General features: G+C 46.8%; 1 protein-coding gene across 1 annotated transcript in view; it reads right to left on the bottom strand.

Annotated features, from left to right (window-relative positions):
- LOC139417419 (calmodulin-regulated spectrin-associated protein 2-like) overlaps positions 1-13553 on the bottom strand; it is a 97113-nt gene that overhangs the window by 24265 nt on the left and 59295 nt on the right. The window contains exons 6-8 of the mRNA XM_071166734.1: positions 11256-11280; positions 10550-10694; positions 9154-9293 (exon numbers count right to left, since the gene is read on the bottom strand). Coding sequence (XP_071022835.1) covers positions 9154-9293; positions 10550-10694; positions 11256-11280 — 310 coding nt within the window. The remainder of the gene's footprint in view (positions 1-9153; positions 9294-10549; positions 10695-11255; positions 11281-13553) is intronic.

Here is a 13553-nt window from a genome sequence, read left to right as displayed (position 1 = left end):
TCCATAAATTAATTCTAAGAGCAATAGCACATTCTGTTTTTACATTAGCCAATAATCTCTTCAACCCAAATAACCAGCGATGCAAAACCAGAGCATCAGAATCACTTTGTTTATATTACAAGGTGGTGATAGCCTCATAACAAACGTTATTAATATTAACGTTTGAATATTTTAATCTCTAACGAATCAGGACAGATTATACAGTAGCCAAAGCATTGACAAACCACCATTCGGGCCAGAACACAGACAAAAACACAATTATCTAATGGCAAACTCTGTATACAGTACCAACTGAACTACAGTAAACATGATCACAATGATTATGATTAATATATTGTCAACCAAGTTTAATCATTCAAAGTACATCGCTACTTCTGAACAGAATCCCCCCCCCCCACCCCCACCCCCCCAATAGCAATCTCTAATCCTATAACATACAGTATAAGAAACAACATTTCTCAACTGCATGTAGTTTCTTCTGGCCTGCTGCACTATTTCTGTAGCCTGGTCCCAGATCTGTTTGTGTCGTCTTGCCAATTCCTATGGTCCTTGTCACACCCGACTGATCTGGGACCAGGCTATAATTTATATAGCAGTTAGCTGCAGTAACCAGCCTACCTCCTCCAGGTCTGTCCAGCTACAGTAACCAGCCTACCTCCTCCAGGTCTGTCCAGCTACAGTAACCAGCCTACCTCCTCCAGGTCTGTCCAGCTACAGTAACCAGCCTACCTTCTCCAGGTCTGTCCAGCTACAGTAACCAGTCTACATTCTCCAGGTCTGTCCAGCTACAGTAACCAGCCTACCTTCTCCAGGTCTGTCCAGCTACAGTAACCAGCCTACCTCCTCCAGGTCTGTCCAGCTACAGTAACCAGCCTACCTTCACCAGGTCTGTCCAGCTACAGTAACCAGCCTACCTTATCCAGGTCTGTCCAGCTACAGTAACCAGCCTACCTTCTCCAGGTCTGTCCAGCTACAGTAACCAGCCTACCTCCTCCAGGTCTGTCCAGCTACAGTAACCAGCCTACCTCCTCCAGGTCTGTCCAGCTACAGTAACCAGCCTACCTTCTCCAGGTCTGTCCAGCTACAGTAACCAGTCTACATTCTCCAGGTCTGTCCAGCTACAGTAACCAGCCTACCTTCTCCAGGTCTGTTGCAGAGGCCCTCTCATTAGATTGTGAAGTGATATCTCTCCTAACACACTCTCCAGTCAAAACAGCCAGTCTGTTCTGTCCCCCGGTTTCCTACTGATCTCCTACTCACAACACCGCAACCCTGTCGCCTGACAATACATCGACTCCGTTGCCAGATTGCCCTGTCACTCACTGTTCAGTGGCGGGTTGCCAGATTGGCAGATTTCAGCGTGTCAGTCCATGTCTATGAAAAGAGCTCATTGGTTACCGAATGCAAACAATGTTGACGCTAAAAATGGAGGGATAATCTGTTTAGCAGGGACCACACTGGTAAACCCGACCCCTCGGTGGTCGCCCACACACAGGATACCAAAGAGCTGTGATGCCATTAAAATCACTTACTGTAGCCAAAAAAAGAGGGTGATTAGACTACAGACCTGTGCGACTGATAGGAAAGACAGAGAAACACAGCCCTCTTATAAGCCAATAGGTTAAAAGCAAGACAGTAGTTTATAAAAATGGTGAAACTACAACCGACCTCCACAGAGAAAACTCATGTACCCTCAATAGATAGCAGCACAATTGTGATTAAGCTTGTTATTAACGTTAGACGATTCAACATGTCTTACTGCTTTTCATTTTCAGTCTGCAGATGGCAATTTAGATCGGCAGTAAATTCATTAAATATAATGTGAGACTCAAAGTGAGGAGGTTGACATGATTTAGTACCAAGGCTTCTAATCATAAAAGGAAGAGACTTTCACGTCTCTGTGTACCCAGAGATAAACACAAAACAGCATGCCGTTTACACACACACACACACACACACACACACACACACACACACACACACACACACACACACACACACACACACACACACACACACACACACACACACACACACACACACACACACACACACACACACACACACACACACACACACACACACACACACACACAGGTCCCTTCAACCTCTCAAATGACTCCATGGGGTGGCAGGTAGCCTAATGGTTAGAGGCAGGGTGGCCTAGTGGTTAGAGGCAGGGTGGCCTAGTGGTTAGAGGCAGGGTGGCCTAGTGGTTAGAGGCAGGTAGCCTAGTGGTTAGAGGCAGGTAGCCTAGTGGTTAGAGGCAGGTAGCCTAGTGGTTAGAGGCAGAGTAGCCTAGTGGTTAGAGGCAGGGTGGCCTAGTGGTTAGAGGCAGGGTAGCCTAGTGGTTAGAGGCAGGTAGCCTAGTGGTTAGAGGCAGGGTGGCCTAGTGGTTAGAGGCAGGTAGCCTAGTGGTTAGAGGCAGGTAGCCTAGTGGTTAGAGGCAGGTAGCCTAGTGGTTAGAGGCAGGGTGGCCTAGTGGTTAGAGGCAGGGTGGCCTAGTGGTTAGAGGCAGGGTGGCCTAGTGGTTAGAGGCAGGGTGGCCTAGTGGTTAGAGGCAGGTAGCCTAGTGGTTAGAGGCAGGGTAGCCTAGTGGTTAAAGGCAGGTAGCCTAGTGGTTAGAGGCAGATAGCCTAGTGATTAGAGGCAGGGTGGCCTAGTGATTAGAGGCAGGGTGGCCTAGTGGTTAGAGGAAGGGTGGCCTAGTGGTTAGAGGCAGGTAGCCTAGTGGTTAGAGGCAGGGTGGCCTAGTGGTTAGAGGCAGGTAGCCTAGTGGTTAGAGGCAGGTAGCCTAGTGGTTAGAGGCAGGGTAGCCTAGTGGTTAAAGGCAGGTAGCCTAGTGGTTAGAGGCAGGTAGCCTAGTGGTTAGAGGCAGGGTGGCCTAGTGGTTAGAGGCAGGGTGGCCTAGTGGTTAGAGGCAGGGTGGCCTAGTGGTTAGAGGCAGGGTGGCCTAGTGGTTAGAGGCAGGGTGGCCTAGTGGTTAGAGGCAGGGTAGCCTAGTGGTTAGAGGCAGGGTAGCCTAGTGGTTAGAGGCAGGTAGCCTAGTGGTTAGAGGCAGGGTAGCCTAGTGGTTAGAGGCAGGTAGCCTAGTGGTTAGAGGCAGGTAGCCTAGTGGTTAGAGGCAGGGTGGCCTAGTGGTTAGAGGCAGGGTAGCCTAGTGGTTAGAGGCAGGTAGCCTAGTGGTTAGAGGCAGGTAGCCTAGTGGTTAGAGGCAGGGTGGCCTAGTGGTTAGAGGCAGGTAGCCTAGTGGTTAGAGGCGAATGGGCCGGTAACCAAAGGTTGCTGGATCGAATCCCTGAGCAGACAAGGTAAAAATCTGTCGTTCTGCCGGCTGTCATTGTAAATAATAATTTGTCTTCAATTAAAAATTTTAAAAAAGTGGCCACAACGAATGGGATCATTACATCATCATACCGCAACGCTGAATCTCTCTCTCTCAGCATGATGGGAACTGCACTGTGCTGGCGACTAGGGTGTGATGAGCCCACAGAAAACTGGGTCATCACATAACCAGCTCTGGATTCCACTGTCCTACAGTACAGAGCTGAGAATAGGTTTGAAATATGGCCGCCGGGCCACCCAACATAGAACATTGACTTGAATGTAGTTCTTGTAAATCAAATGTTATTGTGGTTAGCATAAACCCAATCCCAGTACCATGATAGATACAGTAGAACATGCCTTCTCAGTCAGTAAGTTCTGTTTTGCCTGGCTAGCAGCACTGAACCAAATTCCCTCCAAAGAGGATCTGATTCAAGATCCGATTCAAGATCTGATTCAAGATCCGACAGCAGTGTCCGTTTTTTTTGTTGTAGTTGTAAAACACACCACCTTATAATAATTATTTTAAATTCCTATTATTCAAGAGTTACGGCAGCACCCCTCAGCACCCCCTACTTCCTGCGGCCGTGGGTGGAACGACCCGCTAGACTAACAATTGTTTACAGTATATTTACGTTAAAATAAAGCCAGAAATATAAGCATTTCACTACACCCGTAATAACATCTCTGAAAATATGTACGTGATCAATACATATGATTAAAAAATACATATTTTCTGAAATGAATGTATTAGAATGGCTATTTTGTTTTTATTCACGGGTATTCATCCGTTTAATCCTTCATCCGTTTAATCCTTCATCCGTTTAATCCTTCATCCGTTTAACCCTTCATCCGTTTAACCCTTCATCCGTTTAACCCTTCATCCGTTTAACCCTTCATCCGTTTAACCCTTCATCCGTTTAAGCCTTCATCCGTTTAAGCCTTCATCCGTTTAAGCCTTCATCCGTTTAAGCCTTCATCCGTTTAAGCCTTCATCCGTTTAACCCTTCATCCGTTTAACCCTTCATCCGTTTAAGCCTTCATCCGTTTAATCGTTGGTTACACGGTTATACAACTACCGTGCCAGCCCTAATGAACTCAACTCCAAACTCACCTTTCTTCCCTATGGACACGGGGACTGCTCTACGACAACCCATGCCTAAAGAGTCCGTTTTCAGGACAGTACTTCTGAGGCCGTCCTCTACAAGGATACAGAAAACTGGGCTATAGTGAATGAAGAGCTGTTTGTTTCCCAAATACATTGGCAACAACACACGTGGCCAACACCCTCTATTCACAGCCTAGGAGACAACAACACACACCATGTGTCCATCCATTCTGCTCAGCCTAGGAGACAACTCACACCATGTGTCCATCCATTCTGCTCAGCCTAGGAGACAACAACACACCATGTGTCTATCCATTCTGCTCAGCCTAGGAGACAACAACACACCAAGTGTCCATCCATTCTGCTCAGCCTAGGAGACAACAACAACACACACCATGTGTCCATCCATTCTGCTCAGCCTAGGAGACAACAACACACCATGTGTCCATCCATTTTGCTCAGGAATACAAACCCATATAATGGCTTCCAGTGAAAAATAGAAAAATAAAAGGGGGGAAAATGAGAGAGAGGAGAGAGAGAGAGAGAGACGAGAGAGAAGGCTAGAGAGAGAGAGAGGAGAGAGAAGGCTAGAGAGAGAGAGGAGAGAGAAGGCTAGAGCGAGAGAGAGGAGAGAGAAGGCTAGAGCGAGAGAGAGGAGAGAGAAGGCTAGAGAGAGAGGAGAGAGAAGGCGAGAGAGAGGAGAGAGAAGGCGAGAGAGAGAGGAGAGAGAAGGCTAGAGAGAGAGAGAGGAGAGAGAAGGCTAGAGAGAGAGAGGAGAGAGAAGGCTAGAGAGAGAGAGGAGAGAGAAGGCTAGAGAGAGAGAGGAGAGAGAAGGCTAGAGAGAGAGAGGAGAGAGAAGGATAGAGAGAGAGAGGAGAGAGAAGGCTAGAGAGAGAGAGGAGAGAGAAGGCTAGAGAGAGAGGAGAGAGAAGGCTAGAGAGAGAGAGGAGAGAGAAGGCTAGAGAGAGAGAGGAGAGAGAAGGCTAGAGAGAGAGGAGAGAGAAGGCTAGAGAGAGGAGAGAGAAGGCTAGAGAGAGAGAGGAGAGAGAAGGCTAGAGAGAGAGAGGAGAGAGAAGGCTAGAGAGAGAGAGGAGAGAGAAGGCTAGAGAGAGAGAGGAGAGAGAAGGCTAGAGAGAGAGAGAGGAGAGAGAAGGCTAGAGAGAGAGGAGAGAGAAGGCTAGAGAGAGAGAGGAGAGAGAAGGCTAGAGAGAGAGAGGAGAGAGAAGGCTAGAGAGAGAGAGGAGAGAGAAGGCTAGAGAGAGAGAGGAGAGAGAAGGCTAGAGAGAGAGGAGAGAGAAGGCTAGAGAGAGAGAGGAGAGAGAAGGCTAGAGAGAGAGAGAGGAGAGAGAAGGCTAGAGAGAGAGAGAGGAGAGAGAAGGCTAGAGAGAGAGAGAGGAGAGAGAAGGCTAGAGAGAGAGAGAGAGGAGAGAGAAGGCTAGAGAGAGAGGAGAGAGAAGGCGAGAGAGAGAGAGAAGGCGAGAGAGAGAGAGAGAAGGCTAGAGAGAGAGAGGAGAGAGAAGGCTAGAGAGAGAGAGGAGAGAGAAGGCTAGAGAGAGAGAGGGGAGAGAGAAGGCTAGAGAGAGAGAGGAGAGAGAAGGCTAGAGAGAGAGAGGAGAGAGAAGGCTAGAGAGAGAGAGGGGAGAGAAGGCTAGAGAGAGAGAGGGGAGAGAGAAGGCTAGAGAGATAGAGAGGAGAGAGAAGGCGAGAGAGAGAGAGAAAAGGCTAGAGAGAGAGAGAGGAGAGAGAAGGCTAGAGAGATAGAGAGGAGAGAGAAGGCTAGAGAGAGAGAGGAGAGAGAGAGAGAGAGAGAGAGAGAGAGAAGGCTAGAGAGAGAGAGAGGAGAGAGAAGGCTAGAGAGAGAGAGGGGAGAGAGAAGGCTAGAGAGAGGGGAGAGAGAAGGCTAGAGAGATAGAGAGGAGAGAGAAGGCTAGAGAGATAGAGAGGAGAGAGAAGGCGAGAGAGAGAGGAGAGAGAAGGCGAGAGAGATAGAGAGGAGAGAGAAGGCTAGAGAGAGAGAGAGGAGAGAGAAAAGGCTAGAGAGAGATAGAGAGGAGAGAGAAGGCGAGAGAGAGAGAGGAGAGAGAGAAGGCTAGAGAGATAGAGAGGAGAGAGAAGGCGAGAGAGAGAGAGGAGAGAGAAGGCGAGAGAGATAGAGAGGAGAGAGAAGGCTAGAGAGAGAGAGAGGAGAAAGAAAAGGCTAGAGAGAGATAGAGAGGAGAGAGAAGGCGAGAGAGAGAGAGGAGAGAGAAGGCGAGAGAGATAGAGAGGAGAGAGAAGGCTAGAGAGAGAGAGAGGAGAGAGAAGGCTAGAGAGAGAGAGGAGAGAGAGAAGGCTAGAGAGAGAGAGAGGAGAGAGAAGGCTAGAGAGATAGAGAGGAGAGAGAAGGCCTAGAGAGAGGAGAGAAAAGGCTAGAGAGAGATAGAGAGGAGAGAGAAGGCGAGAGAGAGAGAGGAGAGAGAGAAGGCTAGAGAGATAGAGAGGAGAGAGAAGGCGAGAGAGAGAGAGAGGAGAGAGAAGGCTAGAGAGAGAGAGGAGAGAGAAGGCTAGAGAGAGGAGAGAAAAGGCTAGAGAGATAGAGAGGAGAGAGAAGGCTAGAGAGAGAGAGGAGAGAGAGAAGGCTAGAGAGAGAGAGAGGAGAGAGAAGGCTAGAGAGATAGAGAGGAGAGAGAAGGCCTAGAGAGAGGAGAGAAAAGGCTAGAGAGATAGAGAGGAGAGAGAAGGCTAGAGAGAGATAGAGAGGAGAGAAAAGGCCTAGAGAGAGGAGAGAAAAGGCTAGAGAGATAGAGAGGAGAGAAAAGGCTAGAGAGATAGAGAGGAGAGAGAAGGCGAGAGAGAGAGAGGAGAGAGAAGGCGAGAGAGATAGAGAGGAGAGAGAAGGCTAGAGAGAGAGAGAGGAGAGAGAAGGCTAGAGAGATAGAGAGGAGAGAGAAGGCGAGAGAGAGAGAGGAGAGAGAAGGCTAGAGAGATAGAGAGGAGAGAGAAGGCGAGAGAGAGAGGAGAGAGAAGGCTAGAGAGAGAGAGGAGAGAGAAGGCTAGAGAGAGAGAGAGGAGAGAGAAGGCTAGAGAGAGAGAGGAGAGAGAGAAGGCGAGAGAGATAGAGAGGAGAGAGAAGGCTAGAGAGAGAGAGAGGAGAGAGAAGGCGAGAGAGAGAGAGGAGAGAGAAGGCTAGAGAGAGAGAGGAGAGAGAAGGCTAGAGAGAGAGAGAGGAGAGAGAAGGCTAGAGAGAGAGAGGAGAGAGAAGGCTAGAGAGAGAGAGGAGAGAGAAGGCTAGAGAGATAGAGAGGAGAGAGAAGGCTAGAGAGAGAGAGGAGAGAGAAGGCTAGAGAGAGAGAGAGGAGAGAGAAGGCTAGAGAGAGAGAGGAGAGAGAAGGCTAGAGAGAGAGAGGAGAGAGAGAGGAGAGAGAGAGAGAGAGAGAGAGAGAGGAGAGAGAGAGAGAGAGAGAGAGAAGGCTAGAGAGAGAGAGAGAGAGAGAGAGAGAGAGAGAGAGGAGAGAGAGGAGAGAGAGAGGAGAGAGAGGAGAGAGAGGAGAGAGAGAGGAGAGAGAAGGCTAGAGAGAGAGAGGAGAGAGAGAGGAGAGAGAGAGAGAGAGAGAGAGGAGAGAGAGGAGAGAGAGAGAGAGAGAGAGAGAAGGCTAGAGAGAGAGAGAGAGAGAGAGAGAAAAGGCTATAAACAGAAGAGAAAATAGAGACATCAAACTCCAACAACCAGAGCTGTAGTTTGTGAGGACAGAGTTGACAAGATCTATTCCAGACAGATCCCATTGTCCACCATGCTTTGTATTACATCATATTAATATACACACTGCACACACTAGATGCCTGTCCGTTTGCCTGGTTTACCCAGTGTCCTTAGCTCTTTGGACTGCCTTAGTTCCATAATGATAATTTTATCAAAGTCTCTTGGAACTTTTGGTGCCAACATGGCACCCTTTAAACATGAAGTTGACCTAACTCTGTGTACAGTAATACCCTTTTCACACTACTGACATGAGCCGGGCCACGAGGAGCTGTACTGTGCTGGTATGGTGAAGCACGCAGCCTAGTTGTTGGAACTGTGCTTAAAAGAACAAATCTGAAAAGAAAGTATCAGAGCCAGCACAGTATGATAGCGATAACAGAGTATTCATATCAGAGCCAGCACAGTATGATAGCGATAACAGAGTATTCATATCAGAGCCAGTACAGTATGGTAGCGATAACAGGGTATTCATATCAGAGCCAGCACAGTATGGTAGCGATAACAGAGTATTCATATCAGAGCCAGTACAGTATGGTAGCGATAACAGGGTATTCATATCAGAGCCAGCACAGTATGGTAGCGATAACAGGGTATTCGTATCAGAGCCAGTACAGTAGTGAGAACAGAGTATTCATATCAGCGCCAGCACAGTACAGTAGTGAGAACAGAGTATTCATATCAGAGCCAGCACAGTACAGTAGTGAGAACAGGGTATTCATATCAGAGCCAGCACAGTACAGTAGTGAGAACAGGGTATTCATATCAGAGCCAGCACAGTACGGTAGCGATAACAGGGTATTCATATCAGAGCCAGCACAGTACGGTACGGTAGCGATAACAGGGTATTCATATCAGAGCCAGCACAGTAGCGATAACAGGGTATTCATATCAGAGCCAGCACAGTACGGTAGCGATAACAGGGTATTCATGCGTCAGGTGTACTACAGTGAATCATTTAAAAGCCGTTGCCACGTGGACTCACTTTGAGGGACGAGGAGACGTACACCATGTCCTCCAGGCTGAAGTGGCAGCAGCGGTTCAGATGCTCCTGACAGAAGTCCTGCACCAGCTGCAGGTTACACAGGCTGTCCGCCAGCGACATACACTCCTTCAGACAGATATCTGACAAGGACAAAGACGGGTCTGAGAGACAAGTGCTGCACCAATCAACTTGGAAGAGAATCAGGAAGTGGAATGTCTGTGATGATGAAGGCAGTTAATAATGCAGATGGATTTGTCCCTATGTTGTCTGGGATTTACCAATCAGGGATCAGGATAATGGATGTTTTGCACAAGGTACTCAAGCCGTTTTCGTAGTGTAAACAGAATCTTTAAATCAATCATCACTCTGAGTTGGTGGGGTTCAGTACTGAGCTGTGTGTGTGTGTGTGTGCGTGTGTGTGCGTCCGTATATATATATATATATATATATATATATATATGTGTATGTGTCCCATCCACTTCATCAATAGGTTAATGAGATTAAGGATGAGTTGATTATGAGGTTTGATTTTCATCACTAATGGCTGATGGCTCACTCAGTCCTCCTGGGACATGAAAGGCTAGCCAGAGGAGAGCCCTTAACACCTTCAGACTCAGTGAGGCCCCTGGAGAGGGTCATGTGTTGATCAGATCAAATTAATGTTTATTGGTCACAGTGAATCGCTGGCTTGTCAACTCTTCTCAACAATGCAGAAAAATAATGATATCAATCAAGAATGAAATGCACACACTCTCCCCTCTCTAACACACACACACACACACACGCGCGCACACACACACTCTCCCCTCTCTAACACACACACACTCTCCCCCCTCTAACACACACACAACACACACACACTCTCCACCCTCTAACACACACACACACCCTCCCCTCTCTAACACACACACACACACACTAACACACACACACACACACACCACACACACACTCTCCCCCCTCTAACACACACACACGCACACACACTCTCCCCTCTCTAACACACACACACACACTCTCCCCTCTCTAACACACACACACACACACACACACACTCTCCCCTCTCTAACACACACACACTCTCCCCTCTCTAACACACACACACACACACACCCTCCCCTCTCTAACACACACACCCTCCCCTCTCTAACACACACACCCTCCCCTCTCTAACACACACACACCCTCCCCTCTCTAACACACACACACACACACTCCCCTCTCTAACACACACACACACACACACTCCCCTCTCTAACACACACACACACCCCTCTCTAACACACACACACACACACACACACACACACACACACACACACACACACACACACACACACACACACACACACACACACACACCCCACCCCCACGGTGGTACTGTGTAGAGGTGTACCTTCCAGTCTGACTAGCTGGGGGCAGTAGAAGTGCAGCAGAGCGGCCAGGGCGCAGCCGTCTACGGTGTCCTTCAGCAGGTTATCCACAGGGGGGATCCAGGGCCCCTGCTGGGCAACAGTCTGCTGCTCCTTCCTGGAGCGAGTCTGGAGCGCCATGAGACGATACAAACATACGCACGAAAAAACAAAGAAATACACAGACAGACAGGTTGGAATCACCATATAAAATGTGTCTCTCTCAGTGTAAGTTTGACATTATTCTGAAATTGTTTAATGCAGAGAGACTTGAAAATAAAAGAGAGCGACACACTATAGGAGCTCAGATGGAAAAATGTAATTACCAACGTTTCGACAGCCAAGCTGTCTTCATCAGGGTATATAATGTAGGGAGACACCATGACAATACTACATCTGACATCAAAAACAAGACATAATGCAATCATATCCAACAATATAATAGACAAAAATCACCCTGCTTCAATCACATGTTCAGTAACCTCCTAATCTAATTCAGGGAAACTTGGACGAAAACTTGAGTTAACTGCAAAAATAAAGCGTCACCAATAACTGCAATTACATGTTGACGTCCGTGTGTGGAATGATGACATTTACCATGGAGATAGCGGTGAGAGACAGTCCCTATGGAAACGGACAGATGGAGGGGGGGGGGGGGGGGGTAAGACCAGCGCTGGTCAGCTGACTAACAGGTACCAGTTTCATGTACCATTTTTATTTATTTTGAGAGAGAGAGAGAGAGAGAGAGAGAGAGAGAGATAGAGAGAGAGAGACATATAAGAGAGATACATAAGAGAGAGACACAGATAATAGAGAGACAGATAATAGAGACAGATGAGAGTGAGACAGATGAGAGGGAGACAGATGAGAGGGAGACAGATGAGAGTGAGACAGATGAGAGTGAGACAGATGAGAGAGAGACAGAGAGAGAAAGAGAGAGAGACATAAGATAAGAGAGACACAGAGAGACAGAGAGAGAAAGAGACATAAGATAAGAGAGACACAGAGAGAGACAGAGAGACACAGAGAGAGACAGATCACAGAGAGAAAGAATGAACAAAAAAACAGAGCAAACAAGAATGCTATTTGGCCCTAAACAGAGAGTACACAGCGGCAGAATACCTGACCTTTACCTTTAACCATTTGTACATTGTTAAAACACTGTCTATATATAATTTGACATTTGTAATGTCTTTATTGTTTTGAAACTTCTGTATGTGTAATGTTTACTGTTCATTTTTAATGTTTATTTCACTTTATATATTCACTTTATATATTATCTACCTCACTTGCTTTGGCAATGTTTACACATGTTTCCCATGCCAATAAAGCCCTTGAATTGAATTGAATTGAATTGAGAGAGACAGATAAGAGAGAGACTGATAAGAAACACGGAGAGAGAAAGAGAGACATACAAGAGAGACATATGAGAGAGACCTAAAGAGAGAGAGAGAGAGACCTAGAGAGAGAGAGAGAGAGAGAGAAAAAGAGAGAAAGAGAGAGAAAGAGAAAGAGAGAGAGAGACCTAGAGAGAGAGAGAGAGAGAAAGAGAGAAAGAGAGAAAGAGAGAGAGAGAGAAAGAGAGAGAGAGAGAGAGAAAGAGAGAGAGAAAGAGAGAGAAGGCTAGACATAGATGAGAGAGACAGAGAGAGAGAGAAAGAGAGAAAAATAAGATAGAGAGAGACAGAGAAGAGAGAGACAGAGAAAGAGAGAGAGAGACATAAGAGACAGAGAAAAAGAAAGAGAGAGAGAGACATAAGATAAGAGAGAGAGAGACAGAAGAGAGAGAGAGACAGAAGAGAGAGAGAGACAGAAGAGAGAGAGAGACAGAAGAGAGAGAGAGAGACAGGAGAGAGATAGAGAGAGAGCTAGAGAGAGAGATAGCTAGAGAGAGAGCTAGAGAGAGAGAGAGAGAGAGAGAGAGCTAGAGAGAGAGAGAGAGAGAGATAAAGAGAGCTAGAGAGAGAGAGCTAGAGAGAGAGAGACATAAGATAAGAGAGAGAGAGACAGAAGAGAGAGAGAGACAGAAGAGAGAGAGAGACAGAAGAGAGAGAGAGAGATAGAGAGAGAGCTAGAGAGAGAGAGAGCTAGAGAGAGAGAGAGAGAGAGAGAGAGCTAGAGAGAGAGAGAGAGAGATAAAGAGAGCTAGAGAGAGAGAGAGCTAGAGAGAGAGATAGAGATAGAGAGAGATAGAGAATGATAGACACAGATGAGAGAGACAGAGAAAGAAACAAATAGACAAGAAGAGAGGTATAGTCCAGTCAGCATTAGACTTTGGGTCTGTTTTGCTGTCAAACAGAGGATCCTCTCAAGTCAAAATATACATCATTCCTTGAGACAGCTAACTAGTACAGGACACACAGCAGAAACCAGGAGGATTTGAAGTCTAAATTGTGACTGTTCTCCCAGTTGAAGAAACCATGTTCGTAGATGTGGTTTTTGGTTCCTGTATTACTGTGGACATTGCTTAGTGCCTTTAGTGGGATGGTCACTTTTATCAAATCAAATCGTATTGGTCACATACCCATCGTTAGCAGATGTTATTGGTCACATACCCATCGTTAGCAGATGTTATTGGTCACATACCCATCGTTAGCAGATGTTATTGGTCACATACCCATCGTTAGCAGATGTTATTGGTCACATACCCATCGTTAGCAGATGTTATTGGTCACATACCCATCGTTTAGCAGATGTTATTGGTCACATACCCATCGTTTAGCAGATGTTATTGAGAGTGTAGAGAAATGCTTATGCTCCTAGATCCGACAATGCATTTCTATAGTAAAATGGCGCCGGAGATGAAGGCAGGTTTTTTGTTTGTTTATTTCCGCTGTTTGTAACTTTTTAATTAATTAATTAAATAATTAACATATTTTGTACATAATGTTGTCGCTACCATCTCTTATGACCGAAAATAACTTCTGGACATCAGTACTGCGATTACTCACCACGGACTGGCAGAATCCTTTTTTTTTACCTTTAATG

This window comes from Oncorhynchus clarkii, chromosome 1 (assembly GCF_045791955.1).
Source record: "Oncorhynchus clarkii lewisi isolate Uvic-CL-2024 chromosome 1, UVic_Ocla_1.0, whole genome shotgun sequence".
Classification (NCBI taxonomy): domain Eukaryota; kingdom Metazoa; phylum Chordata; class Actinopteri; order Salmoniformes; family Salmonidae; genus Oncorhynchus; species Oncorhynchus clarkii.
Note: the sequence above shows the minus strand (reverse complement) of the source record. Positions and strands in the feature narration are given on the sequence as shown.